The sequence below is a fragment of the Trichomycterus rosablanca genome, chromosome 1, assembly GCF_030014385.1.
Source record: "Trichomycterus rosablanca isolate fTriRos1 chromosome 1, fTriRos1.hap1, whole genome shotgun sequence".
NCBI lineage: Eukaryota > Metazoa > Chordata > Actinopteri > Siluriformes > Trichomycteridae > Trichomycterus > Trichomycterus rosablanca.
Window position 1 is genome coordinate 63,808,462 of NC_085988.1, and position 12,689 is coordinate 63,821,150.

The 12,689-nt window shown below is 40.7% G+C and overlaps 1 protein-coding gene across 10 annotated transcripts in view; it reads left to right on the plus strand.

Annotated features, from left to right (window-relative positions):
* Nucleotides 1-79: 79 nt before the first annotated feature.
* Nucleotides 80-12,689, plus strand: part of mical3b (microtubule associated monooxygenase, calponin and LIM domain containing 3b) — a 54,120-nt gene continuing 41,510 nt past the window's right edge. For all 10 annotated transcript variants that reach the window (XM_062994818.1, XM_062994765.1, XM_062994802.1 and 7 more), the window contains exons 1-5: nucleotides 80-298; nucleotides 8,055-8,347; nucleotides 11,379-11,586; nucleotides 11,687-11,803; nucleotides 11,995-12,096. In XM_062994818.1, coding sequence (XP_062850888.1) covers nucleotides 8,081-8,347; nucleotides 11,379-11,586; nucleotides 11,687-11,803; nucleotides 11,995-12,096 — 694 coding nt within the window. In that variant the 5' untranslated portion in view covers nucleotides 80-298; nucleotides 8,055-8,080. The remainder of the gene's footprint in view (nucleotides 299-8,054; nucleotides 8,348-11,378; nucleotides 11,587-11,686; nucleotides 11,804-11,994; nucleotides 12,097-12,689) is intronic.

Here is a 12,689-nt window from a genome sequence, read left to right on the forward strand (position 1 = left end):
TTGCTGTGTTGGAGTCAGTAAGTACCAGGCGGATCCTTCTCCTGACCTTGCCAGTGAGCTAGAAGGAGGACAGAGTGGCTATGTGTGCAAGTGTGTATGTGTGTGCACGTGAGTGAGGGAGTGACGGAGCACAGTCCCAGTTTCTGCACTGCAGTTCTCTTGCACAGTAGTGGACTAAATGCAGCTGTAGCAATAGCGGCGGAAAAGAGCTGGCAGCTTGCCAATGGGAATAAGGTAAAAAGAGAAGCAGGGGATGATAGGTCAATGCAGTATCAAACAGTGCTGACCTCCTGACACGGTGAGTATTTCTTTTGATAGAATGTAAATCTGTTTTATTGGTGTGTGTGTATGTGTTTATTTTCATGCACTCTGTGGTAATGCACTTCCCTTTTAGAGAATTCTGTGGGTTGAGCTGTTATAAATCTGGGTTTGTATTGGGACAGTGGCTGTTCTGTAACAGCTGTGACCGGGAGCATTTCAACATTTGTGTCAAGCAGTGCTTCTGCATATTTTCTTTACATAGCAGTAAAATATTTGAATGGATTGATAATATGGCTGTGTCTCTGCATGCATGTTAGCATGGGCTGTGCATGATTACCTGCACTATCATTTTGCAGAACACTCACAGAGATTACTGAAGAGATCCCATTGATCTGTGCTGCAGCACAAGCCACTTCCATTCTAATCTCTTTAGTCACTCTCATTTAAATAAGACTGATAATGCCTTATCAGTGTAGTAGCAGAAGACCTAATAGGTACCATCATTTGCATGGGAAAAAGAAAGTACACCTTCCACCACCCACCACCAGTTAGGGCCTATATGGTTCTCACTAGGTTTTATAATGTTTTATAAACATATCTGCATATAGTTACATACAGTAAATGTTTTTCAAAAGCAAACATTTAGCAACCAAGTGAGAAAAATAAGAAAACCCTTCTTAGTTCATCATCAAGTGAGAAATCGTAACTTACAGGTCTCTGTAAGCACATTAAATGTTTGTGCTCATGATAGCACAATTAAAAGAAGACTGGACAAGTACGGCTTTCATAAAAGGGTGGCAAGAAAAAAGCCTCTCTCCAAAAATAATATGGAAGCATTAATATGGTTAAAAACCACGAAAGTTCTGGAACAATATACTTTTGAATGATAAGACTTATGTTTGGAATGGTTGATCGATAAATGATCATTGAAATAACTAAAACACAGGCTGTTATGCCAAACACCTCATACCAAATCGCAAGTATAGTGGTGGGCTGGTTATGATTTGGGGTTGTTAGTAGCCACTAGACCTGTTATCGAGACAGTGATGAACTTCAGTTTATACCAAAATATTCTTTAAACAAGTGTGAAGCATCTATCAAGAAGCTTAAACTGGGCTGAAATTGGGTCGTGATTCCAAACTCAAAACACTCGAGTGGCACAGCGCTCTAATACACTAGTACATCACAGCTAAGATCCAGATAGAATCTCAGTGTTGCTGTTGGTGGATAGGCATGTCAAGTCACATTTATTTGTATAGTGGTTTTTACAATGGACATTGTCTCAAAGCAACTTTACAGAATCCAGGACCAACAGACCAAAAAGAAAATGCTCTTCCACCAGCCATGATCTTTTTAATTCTAGGAACTATAAGTAACCCTGCATCTTGTGAACAAAGTGAACGTGCTGGGTTCTAGTACTCAATAAGTAACAGACATGATTGGCTATGTCTGTGTAGCCTGGCATGACTGCAAGGAAATTGTGCCTGCTGGGGTATTCCTGCATTGCGCCCAGTGAAATTGGGCCAGCCTGAACAGGATAAAGTGGTTGATGAAAATGTAATGGAAAAATATCAACCACACCTACAAATTGATATCTAAGTGACTTCTGCTTTTTTTAAATTTTTAAATTTTCATTTTACTTACTGTCCCAACTTTTTTCATCCACCATCTGTGATTAAACTCACAAATACTTTTTCATCCATTATTCACCCATTTGTATTTCGCCTCTACTGCTGCTGACATCTACTCCTGGCTAAGGAGGGCCATGACTATTACATGTCCCCTCTGACACGTGTGTAGTAACCAACTGCCACTGATCACCTGCATGAAATAGAGATCCATATTGCACATGGAGAGTCATGCACTGATCTCCATTGTCATCCGTCTCATTGTGCAAGCACCATCGATAAGCTAGTAGAGGTTGTAATTGCAGCAGTAATTGCAAGGAATTCCCTCCAGCAGTCCCACCAGCCAATTATTCTCTGTATAGGTGCCCGACCTGCCACACAAATGCTTTTTTTGACCCTTTTCTTAAGTTATTGGGTGAAATGAAGGAATAACAAGTAGAAAGGATTGGTGAAAGATTTGGTATCAAATGTAAATGTATATAAAAACTAAATTTTTTGCAGCTTCAGGACTTAAATTCTGCCTTTTTTCAAAAAGGAAAACGCCCGCTCATCAATCCATGATCAGTGATCTAAAACGCACAAGCAAGAAGTACACCTTAAAACAGATGTTTCAAACCTGAAAAAATAGAGTAAATAGATGTTTCAAACCTTTTGTTTACAAACAAATTAACAAACAAAATAATCATTTAGGATCAGATATTATAAGGTATGACAAATATTCAATCAATGACTAATAATATCATAGCAGTGTATGTATCTCCTATGTATCTCTTTATGCAGTATGTAAAATCATCCATTACTGTGTGCTTATCTGCTTATTTTTGCTAATGATGCAAATGATTTTAATATGGATGCGCTGACGCTGCAGTAAATGCTAACTGTGCGCAAATGTTCATTTGCAGATAACAGCAGAAAACATTAATGAACCATCAGGCTGTGGGATCAGAAATTGATTTTTGCTGCAGCATCAGTCTCTTCTATTGAAAGCTCTTTAAGACAGCACACTGTCAATCACATTCAGTTAAATAAGACTGGTCAGATTAGTCCCAAATACAATCCTCATGTTTGGAAAAGGTGCTACATTATTGTAAAATGCAATTTAAACAAGAATCTAGGATTTGTCCATTTTCTTAAACTTTAAATTTAACTGACAGAAATATAGAGATTTCTAATGTTTTCAATGACCAACTGAACTGTATTTTGTAATGGCTAGTCTTGTCTAGTGTAGTGTTTAGTCTGGTCTGTTGACACATTTTATTTGGCATTAGCGGTTAGCCTTGTCCTAGAGTAGCTATCAGTTCTATTTCTTGTTTAGAATAGCATTAACTTTGTCACATAAAGCAGTTGTCACTAGCATTTGCACTTCTTACCTTAGTCATGTTAGCTTATCAGTATTTCCAGTCTCAAATATATACAATAAATATACAGTATATTGTCAGTTAAATAAATGTGAGGCAGAGAGGCAGATTATTGATTTAATTGCATTTTATAAAATGTTCCAACTTTTCTAGAAATGGTGTTTGTAGTTTAAAAGCACATGACCTAAAATACAAAAGTTGGATATTTGTGTACTTTTTTTTACCCCTTCCCTACTTTTCACTAATAAGCATTTTTTTTTAATTATTTTCTTTATGCATTTTCTCCCCTTTTTCTCCCTTTTTAGCTCGTCCAATTGCCCCATTGCGTCATGCTTCCTCTCCACTAATGCCGATCCCTGCTCTGATTGAGGAAAACATAGCTAACCCACGCCGACATGTGGCCAGCATGCCGTATGCATTTTATCACCTACGCCGATCCCTGCTCTGATTGAGGAAAACATAGCTAACCCACGCCGACACATGGCCAGCATGCCGTATGCATCTTATCACCTACACTTTGACGAGTGCAGTGCAGCTCAGCATTGTGTACGGAGAGACACACCCTGAGAGCACTCATTTCTCATCTCTGTGCAAGCGCCATCAATCAGCCAGCAGAGGTCGTAATTGCACCAGTCATGAGACAGAGACACCATCCGGCTTAGTCCCGCCCATATCTGAACAACAGGCCAATTGTTGTTCATGAGCGGCTCCTAATAATCATTTTTGAACAAATGTTGGTATAAATATGACATTGTATTAATTCATAAACAATCATATGAATTCTTGACACATTTACTTTGTGCTTCATGCTACTAACTAATAAACAGTAATTATTAGCATTTTAATAAACACCATGTTGGTGGTGTGATCTCACAAGAGCTTATTTTAAAGAGGACAACCTAGATGCAGCTGAGAGAGCTATACTCAGGGAAAATCTGGAAACCTAGAAGGTGTGAATTACTTCAAGTTCCAAAATATGCTATTAATAGAAACTCAAAAGATGTAATAGAAGGCCAGATAGGTATCACATCATACCCACTGTTACAACATTTTTTATTGTTTGAACTAGGCACTGACACAGGGTGTTGCTCTGTGGGTGTTACAGTTCATTCCATGCTGGTTAGAAGAAGGAGCCCATGACACATGAGTGAACTGTTTTCTGTTCTGACTCGGGTGCCACTGTCATTAATTTATAAAACATTAAAAATTTACATTGCTAGCCGCTCAGGTGGCGCAGCGGTAAAAAGAAACGCGCTGCAACCAGGGCTGGATTCTGAGAAGCGTGGTATCGAATCCAGCCTTGCTTTACCGGTTCGAAGCTGAGTGGCTATATGAGCAACGATTGGCCGGTTGCTCATGTGGGGGGTGGGACAAAGAACCGGATGTGGGTCTCTCTCTGTCAGAATGCGATTGCGTTCTCTGCCGGCTGATTGGAGGCGCTTACACAGAGATGGGAGAGGGTGCCCTTAGGGTGTGTCTCTCCGCATGCAACGCTAGGTGGCGCCAAAACTCGTCAATGTGTGGGTGGCAAAGATGCATCTGGCTGCTGCTCGTGTTTCGGAGGGGATACGGGTTAGCTTCAATCACCTCCGTCAGGGCAGGGTTCGGCATAGACAGAGAGGAAGCACGATGCTAATTGAACAATTGGATGCGCTAAAAGGGGAGAAAAAGGGGTAAAAAAAAATAAAAAAAAATAAAAAATATATTTTACATTGCTGACTGTCTTTGCTACAGGTATGTGCAACTGTATCTCTGTGCTGTAGTATTTTTAGATTAGGCACTGCAAAGAGATTCATTCTTTAACCTTAGTCCATGCAGGAAAACCCATCCCAGACAAAGACATACCTTGATGTCTGGGTGTGCAGATCAGCTGCAAAGCACCTAAGCAGCAGCAGAAATACAGATGATGTCTGTCCCACAGAGCTTAAAGGGAAATTTTGTATGTATGTAAACTTTGAGTGTTTTCAATATGCAAACATTATAATTAGGATTGAGAGTAGGGAGGGAGTAAAATGGATAAACTGCACTAATAAGAATCATTTATTGTGAACCAGTTCAACAACCCAAACCCAAAAAGGCATTTAATGTTCAGTGCCATGAAAACGTTTTTGCCCCCAATGTTTTCTGTTTTTCATAAAGTGGATTTAGAAAGTATTCAGACCCCTTGACCTTTGCTGTGGCACTTTAAATTGTGGTCAGGTGCATCCTGTTTACTTTAATTATCATTAATATGTTTGTACAACTTAACTGGTACAATAGGCTGTGCATTAATTCTCCACAAGTGGGAGTGTTTCTCTTTATCATGATTTCTCCAACATAATTTTACCAGCTCCTCTGTTGGGAAACCTCCTTTTCTCCTAAAACTGTGATGTCAGGCATAATCCGGTCTGTTTTTCTGCTAGTTTTTGATTCCAGCACACTTTCTCTTTTTGAGAACTGTGTTGCTGCACTTCTCGAGGGAACCACCCTGAACGAACAAGTTGCCCCATATGCAACATGATAGTTCTTTTCCGGCGCCTCAGTGGTAAGGTGCGACCTGCCATTTGCAGCTGTGTGACATGTTGGATTGTCTGGCTGGAAGATCCCATCCACCCCAGAAAAGACAATTTTACCCATGGTACTTTTATCCGTGACAGCAACAAGGGATATATGTGCAGACAGCTTATTGCACATCATATACAGTGCCTTGCAAAAGTATTCAGCCCCCTTGAACTTTTCAACCTTTTGCCACATTTCAGGCTTCAAACATAACGATATGAAATTGTAATTTTTTGTGAAGAATCAACAACAAGTGGGACACAATCGTGAAGTGGAACGAAATTTATTGGATATTTTAAACTTTTTTTAGAAATAAAAAACTGAAAAGTGGGGCGTGCAATATTATTCGGTCCCCTTGCGTTAATACTTTGTAGCGCCACCTTTTGCTGCGATTACAGCTGCAAGTCGCTTGGGTTATGTCTCTATCAGTTTTGCACATCGAGAGACAGAAATTTTTGCCCATTCTTCCTGGCAAAACAGCTCGAGCTCAGTGAGGTTGGATGGAGAGCATTTGTGAACAGCAGTTTTCAGCTCTTTCCACAGATTCTCGATGGGATTCAGGTCTGGACTTTGACTTGGCCATTCTAACACCTGGATACGTTTATTTGTGAACCATTCCATTGTAGATTTTGCTTTATGTTTTGGATCATTGTCTTGTTGGAAGATAAATCTCCGTCCCAGTCTCAGGTCTTTTGCAGAATGCAACAGGTTTTCTTCCAGAATGGTGCTGTATTTGGCTCCATCCATCTTCCCATCAATTTTAACCATCTTCCCTGTCCCTGCTGAAGAAAAGCAGGCCCAAACCATGATGCTGCCACCACCATGTTTGACAGTGGGGATGGTGTGTTCAGGGTGATGAGCTGTGTTGCTTTTACGCCAAACATAACGTTTTGCATTGTGGCCAAAAAGTTCGATTTTGGTTTCATCTGACCAGAGCACCTTCTTCCACATGTTTGGTGTGTCTCCCAGGTGACTTTTTATAGATATCTTTGAGAAATGGCTTTCTTCTTGCCACTCTTCCATAAAGGCCAGATTTGTGCAGTGTACGACTGATTGTGTCCTATGGACAGAGTCTCCCACCTCAGCTGTAGATCTCTGCAGTTCATTCAGAGTGATCATGGGCCTCTTGGCTGCATCTCTGATCAGTCTTCTCCTTGTTTGAGCTGAAAGTTTAGAGGGACGGCCGGGTCTTGGTAGATTTGCAGTGGTCTGATACTCCTTCCATTTCAATATGATCGCTTGCACAGTGCTCCTTGAGATGTTTAAAGCTTGGGAAATCTTTTTGTATCCAAATCCGGCTTTAAACTTCTCCACAACAGTATCTCGGACCTGCCTGGTGTGTTCATTGGTCTTCATGATGCTCTCTGCGCTTTAAACAGAACTCTGAGACTGTCACAGAGCAGGTGCATTTATACGGAGACTTGATTACACACAGGTGGATTCTATTTATCACCATCAGTCATTTAGGTCAACATTGGATCATTCAGAGATCCTCACTGAACTTCTGGAGTGAGTTTGCTGCACTGAAAGTTAAGGGGCTGAATAATATTGCACGCCCCACTTTTTAGTTTTTTATTTTTAAAAAAAGTTTAAAATATCCAATAAATTTCGTTCTACTTCACGATTGTGTCCCACTTGTTGTTGATTCTTCACAAAAAATTACAATTTCATATCGTTATGTTTGAAGCCTGAAATGTGGCAAAAGGTTGAAAAGTTCAAGGGGGCTGAATACTTTTGCAAGGCACTGTATACCCATCAAGCCAGCTCATGAATCATGACTTTCTTTATGAGCTACACATTTACGGCATTTAGCAGACGCTTTTATCCAAAGTGACTTACAATTATGACTGAACACAATTTTGAGCAATTGAGGGTTAAGGGCCTTGCTCAGGGGCCCAACAGTGGCAACTTGGTGGTGGTGAGGCTTTAACCGATTACTAGTCCAGTACCTTAACCACTGAGCTATCACTGCCACTGTTGAAAGCAGGAAGTGGTCATAATAATGTGACTCGACTGTGTAGCTGCGAATGTATTCTTCTAAGTTCTTTAATGTGTTCTAAATATTGACAGACTGAAACGTTTTTGTATTTTAATTCTAGATTATACGTAGGTTTTAATTTTTAATTATTTTGCAAAAAAAACTCTAAAGCCTTGAGAAAGGTTCTGGGGTCAAATTCTTGCTTCTGACCACTGTCTGTGAAAAGTTTAGTTCGTGTACTCTGGTTTCTCTGCCCATTGAAAAAAAACTTTTTTTGTGTGTTTTTCTCAGGTGTATTGGCAGCATGGTGGAATGAGATGGGGGATGGGCAGGTGGTGGTGGAGGGGTGCCACCCCTATGCCCTCTTTGACAGTTTTGTGCAGGCGTCCACATGCAGGGAAACACTACGGGCGTTTCAAGAACTCTGCACAGAGCTGAACCTGCAGCCCGGAGGCAAACTACAGTTCTACAGAACCCTGAGGTCCAAACTAAACTACTGGAGGGCCAAAGCTCTGTGGGCTAAGCTGGACAAACGAGCTGGACAGAAAGTGTACCAGAGGGGCCTCGCCTGTGCAAACACTACAGTAAACAAACTCGAACACAGTGAAAAACTGAAAACACAAGACTAAAATTTGTTTAAAGGATTAATACATATGAATACAATATTAGTGGAACGGTGAAACAGTCGACACCTTGTCGAAGCTTTTGGATTGAAATGAAATGACCCCTAAAGCTGTTTCTGTGTAAAAAGCTGTAAAAGGCTGACTTAGTGATTCCATCATTACATCATGATGACTAGCTCTAGCTTACCCAACCAACCTTTTAGCCCACTAGCCCATTTTCTTGACTTTTTACTAATGTTTGAAGTTAGAGCTGGGCGGTATGACGGTACATTCGGTATACTGGCTTAGATTTCTTGTACGGTATGAACTTTTCATATACCGCCATACCGTAGTACAGTTACTAGAACAGCCGTAACCTTCAATAGGCAGCAAATCATATAATATTGTTTGCCATGAAAAGCACTACGAAGCACCGTGCAGATTAGATACAGCTCACTTGCTAACCAGGTAGCATTAGCATAACAAGGTTATCATATGGGAGAGGTTTTCTCAATTTATTTAGTTCCAACACAGATTAAAACACTACAACAGACCTGTGATCAAGTTGTACAATCAGTGGAGTCATACCTCAGTATAACGGTATAACTGAGCACTGCATTAGTGGTGATTGGGAGACTGCAAATTGTTGTTTTATTTGTTAACGGGAGAGCTAACGGTAATTGTATAATACTTAAATATTATATTAATAATAAACATTGTATTTATTGCACCTGTTACACGTGTACTGATTCCATTATACAGTATATTGTGTCATTTTGTGGGGCCAAGCAGACCTTATAGTACTCAAAAACCTTTATTATATACAGTGTATCACAAAAGTGAGTACACCCCTCACATTTCTGCAGATATTTAAGTATATCTTTTCATGGGACAACACTGACAAAATGACACTTTGACACAATGAAAAGTAGTCTGTGTGCAGCTTATATAACAGTGTCAATTTATTCTTCCCTCAAAATAACTCAATATACAGCCATTAATGTCTAAACCACCGGCAACAAAAGTGAGTACACCCCTAAGAGACTACACCCCTAAATGTCCAAATTGAGCACTGCTTGTCATTTTCCCTCCAAAATGTCATGTGATTTGTTAGTGTTACTAGGTCTCAGGTGTGCATAGGGAGCAGGTGTGTTCAATTTAGTAGTACAGCTCTCACACTCTCTCATACTGGTCACTGAAAGTTCCAACTTGGCACCTCATGGCAAAGAACTCTCTGAGGATCTTAAAAGACGAATTGTTGCGCTACATGAAGATGGCCAAGGCTACAAGAAGATTGCCAACACCCTGAAACTGAGCTGCAGCACAGTGGCCAAGATCATCCAGCGTTTTAAAAGAGCAGGGTCCACTCAGAACAGACCTCGCGTTGGTCGTCCAAAGAAGCTGAGTGCACGTGCTCAGCGTCACATCCAACTGCTGTCTTTGAAAGATAGGCGCAGGAGTGCTGTCAGCATTGCTGCAGAGATTGAAAAGGTTGGGGGTCAGCCTGTCAGTGCTCAGACCATACGCCGCACACTACATCAAATTGGTCTGCATGGCTGTCACCCCAGAAGGAAGCCTCTTCTGAAGTCTCTACACAAGAAAGCCCACAAACAGTTTGCTGAAGACATGTCAACAAAGGACATGGATTACTGGAACCATGTCCTATGGTCTGATGAGACCAAGATTAATTTGTTTGGTTCAGATGGTCTCAAGCATGTGTGGCGGCAATCAGGTGAGGAGTACAAAGATAAGTGTGTCATGCCTACAGTCAAGCATGGTGGTGGGAATGCCATGGTCTGGGGCTGCATGGGTGCAGCAGGTGTTGGGGAGTTACATTTCATTGAGGGACACATGAACTCCAATATGTACTGTGAAATACTGAAGCAGAGCATGATCCCCTCTCTCCGGAAACTGGGTCGCAGGGCAGTGTTCCAGCATGATAATGACCCCAAACACACCTCTAAGACGACCACTGCTTTATTGAAGAGGCTGAGGGTAAAGGTGATGGACTGGCCAAGCATGTCTCCAGACCTAAACCCAATAGAACATCTTTGGGGCATCCTCAAGCGGAAGGTGGAGGAGTGCAAAGTCTCAAATATCCGCCAGCTCCGTGATGTCGTCATGGAGGAGTGGAAAAGCATTCCAGTGGCAACCTGTGAAGCTCTGGTAAACTCCATGCCCAGGAGAGTTAAGGCAGTTCTGGGAAATAATGGTGGCCACACAAAATATTGACACTTCAGGAACTTTCACTAAGGGGTGTACTCACTTTTGTTGCCGGTGGTTTAGACATTAATGGCTGTATATTGAGTTATTTTGAGGGAAGAATAAATTGACACTGTTATATAAGCTGCACACAGACTACTTTTCATTGTGTCAAAGTGTCATTTTGTCAGTGTTGTCCCATGAAAAGATATACTTAAATATCTGCAGAAATGTGAGGGGTGTACTCACTTTTGTGATACACTGTACATGGTAAAATGAAAATGTTTTATATTTTATGTATTTATGACAGTAAAATCAGCCACAGACATATAAAAAGTCCCAGTCATACAAAAAATAAAACATACCGTGATATACTGGTAACGCCAGAATCTTAAAAAATACTGTGATACAAATTTTTGGTCATACCACCCAGCCCTATTTAAAGTACACGCAGTTTCTAAATGTGAGCCTGTTAAAGTTGTGTTTCACTACATCCATTAGTGAAACATTAAAAAGTGATCACAGAATATAATAAATATTTCCCAAACCAGCTGGAGTTAAGTAAAACACCTGTGAAAAAGTTTGGTCCAGTGCCATTTTACAGTTCCAGGTACACCCTATGGTACAGACACTTATTAAAATATGCCCATGTTTTAGCATGAATCCAGCATCCCACCCAAAAACCATTCATGATGCATATTAGAGCATTCAAACAGTTATTGTACTGGTGGCAAATGACGGCTCTATAAGTATACTGTAAAGAAACATATTGCTATTTACAGCTTTTTATATTGTTCTTTTGTTATATCAGTGTTTAATAATAGGTGCAGGGCCATGTGGACTACGTACAGCTATCGAGCTAAGTTTTCTGGGTGCAAGGGTAGTACTTGTGGAAAAGAGGGATGCTTTCTCTCGCAACAATGTTCTTCATCTGTGGCCCTCCACCATCCAGGATCTGCGAGGTCTTGGGGCCAAAAAGTTCTATGGAAAATTCTGTGCTGGTTCAATAGATCATATTAGTAAGTATACAGCATCTGTTGTTACACTGCTGGTCTGAGACTTTAACTATTAAAATCTGCTTTCAAGATTTAATACTGACGTGTCTGTCTTTCTGTACAGGTATTCGCCAGCTGCAGTTAATACTGTTAAAGGTAGCCCTGCTCCTTGGGGTGGAGGTTCATGTGAATGTGGAGTTCAAAAGTATGAGGGAGCCTGTGAAGGAACAAGAGAAGCAAAGTAAGTGCACACTTGATAATTTAAATCACTTACTCATATGCATATGTCATATGCATCTTTATTAATCAAATGATTAAACATTACAGTAGTACTTTACATGTGCACCATTCACCACAAAACGCCATGGTAACTACTTTGCACAACAGTGAAAAAAGGTACTAGATCCATCAGCTCTGGGTCTTCATCTACAGGTATTGGCTGGAGAGCTGAAGTTCATCCCACTTCTCACCCAGTGAGTGAGCTAGAGTTTGATGTGGTTGTTGGAGCAGATGGCAGGAGGAACACCTTACCAGGTAAAAACTGTTGATCACCTGTCAAAGCAATAGAAAAAGCCTCTGTTGCCTCACAGCAAGAAGGTCCTGGGTTCGATCCCCAGGTGGGGCGGTCCGGGTCCTTTCTGTGTGGAGTTTGCATGTTCTCCCCGTGTCCGTGTGGGTTTCCTCCGGGTGCTCCGGTTTCCTCCCACAGTCCAAAGACATGCAAGTGATTGGAGACACGAAATTGTCCAAGACTGTGTTCAATATAACCTTGTGACCTGATGAATCTTGTGTAATTAGTAACTACCGTTCCTGTCAAGAACATAACCAAAGTGTAAAACATGACGTTAAAATCCTAATAAACAAACAAACAAACACACAAAAGGTTGAATGTTGCTGGCTTGTTAGCAGTTGGCAGAAATATTCTTACTTAAAGTATAAATGCCAAAAAAGTCAGAAAGTACTACACTGATCAGCCAAAACATCCCACAAAATGTACATAGCAACGCCTATTTCATAACAGTTTTGCATGTCACGGCCAGCTATATATTAAATATTGATCTGATGATAGTTCAAGTTAGCAGATATGATTAAGCATAAAGACCTGAGTGACTTTCATAATGGTCACA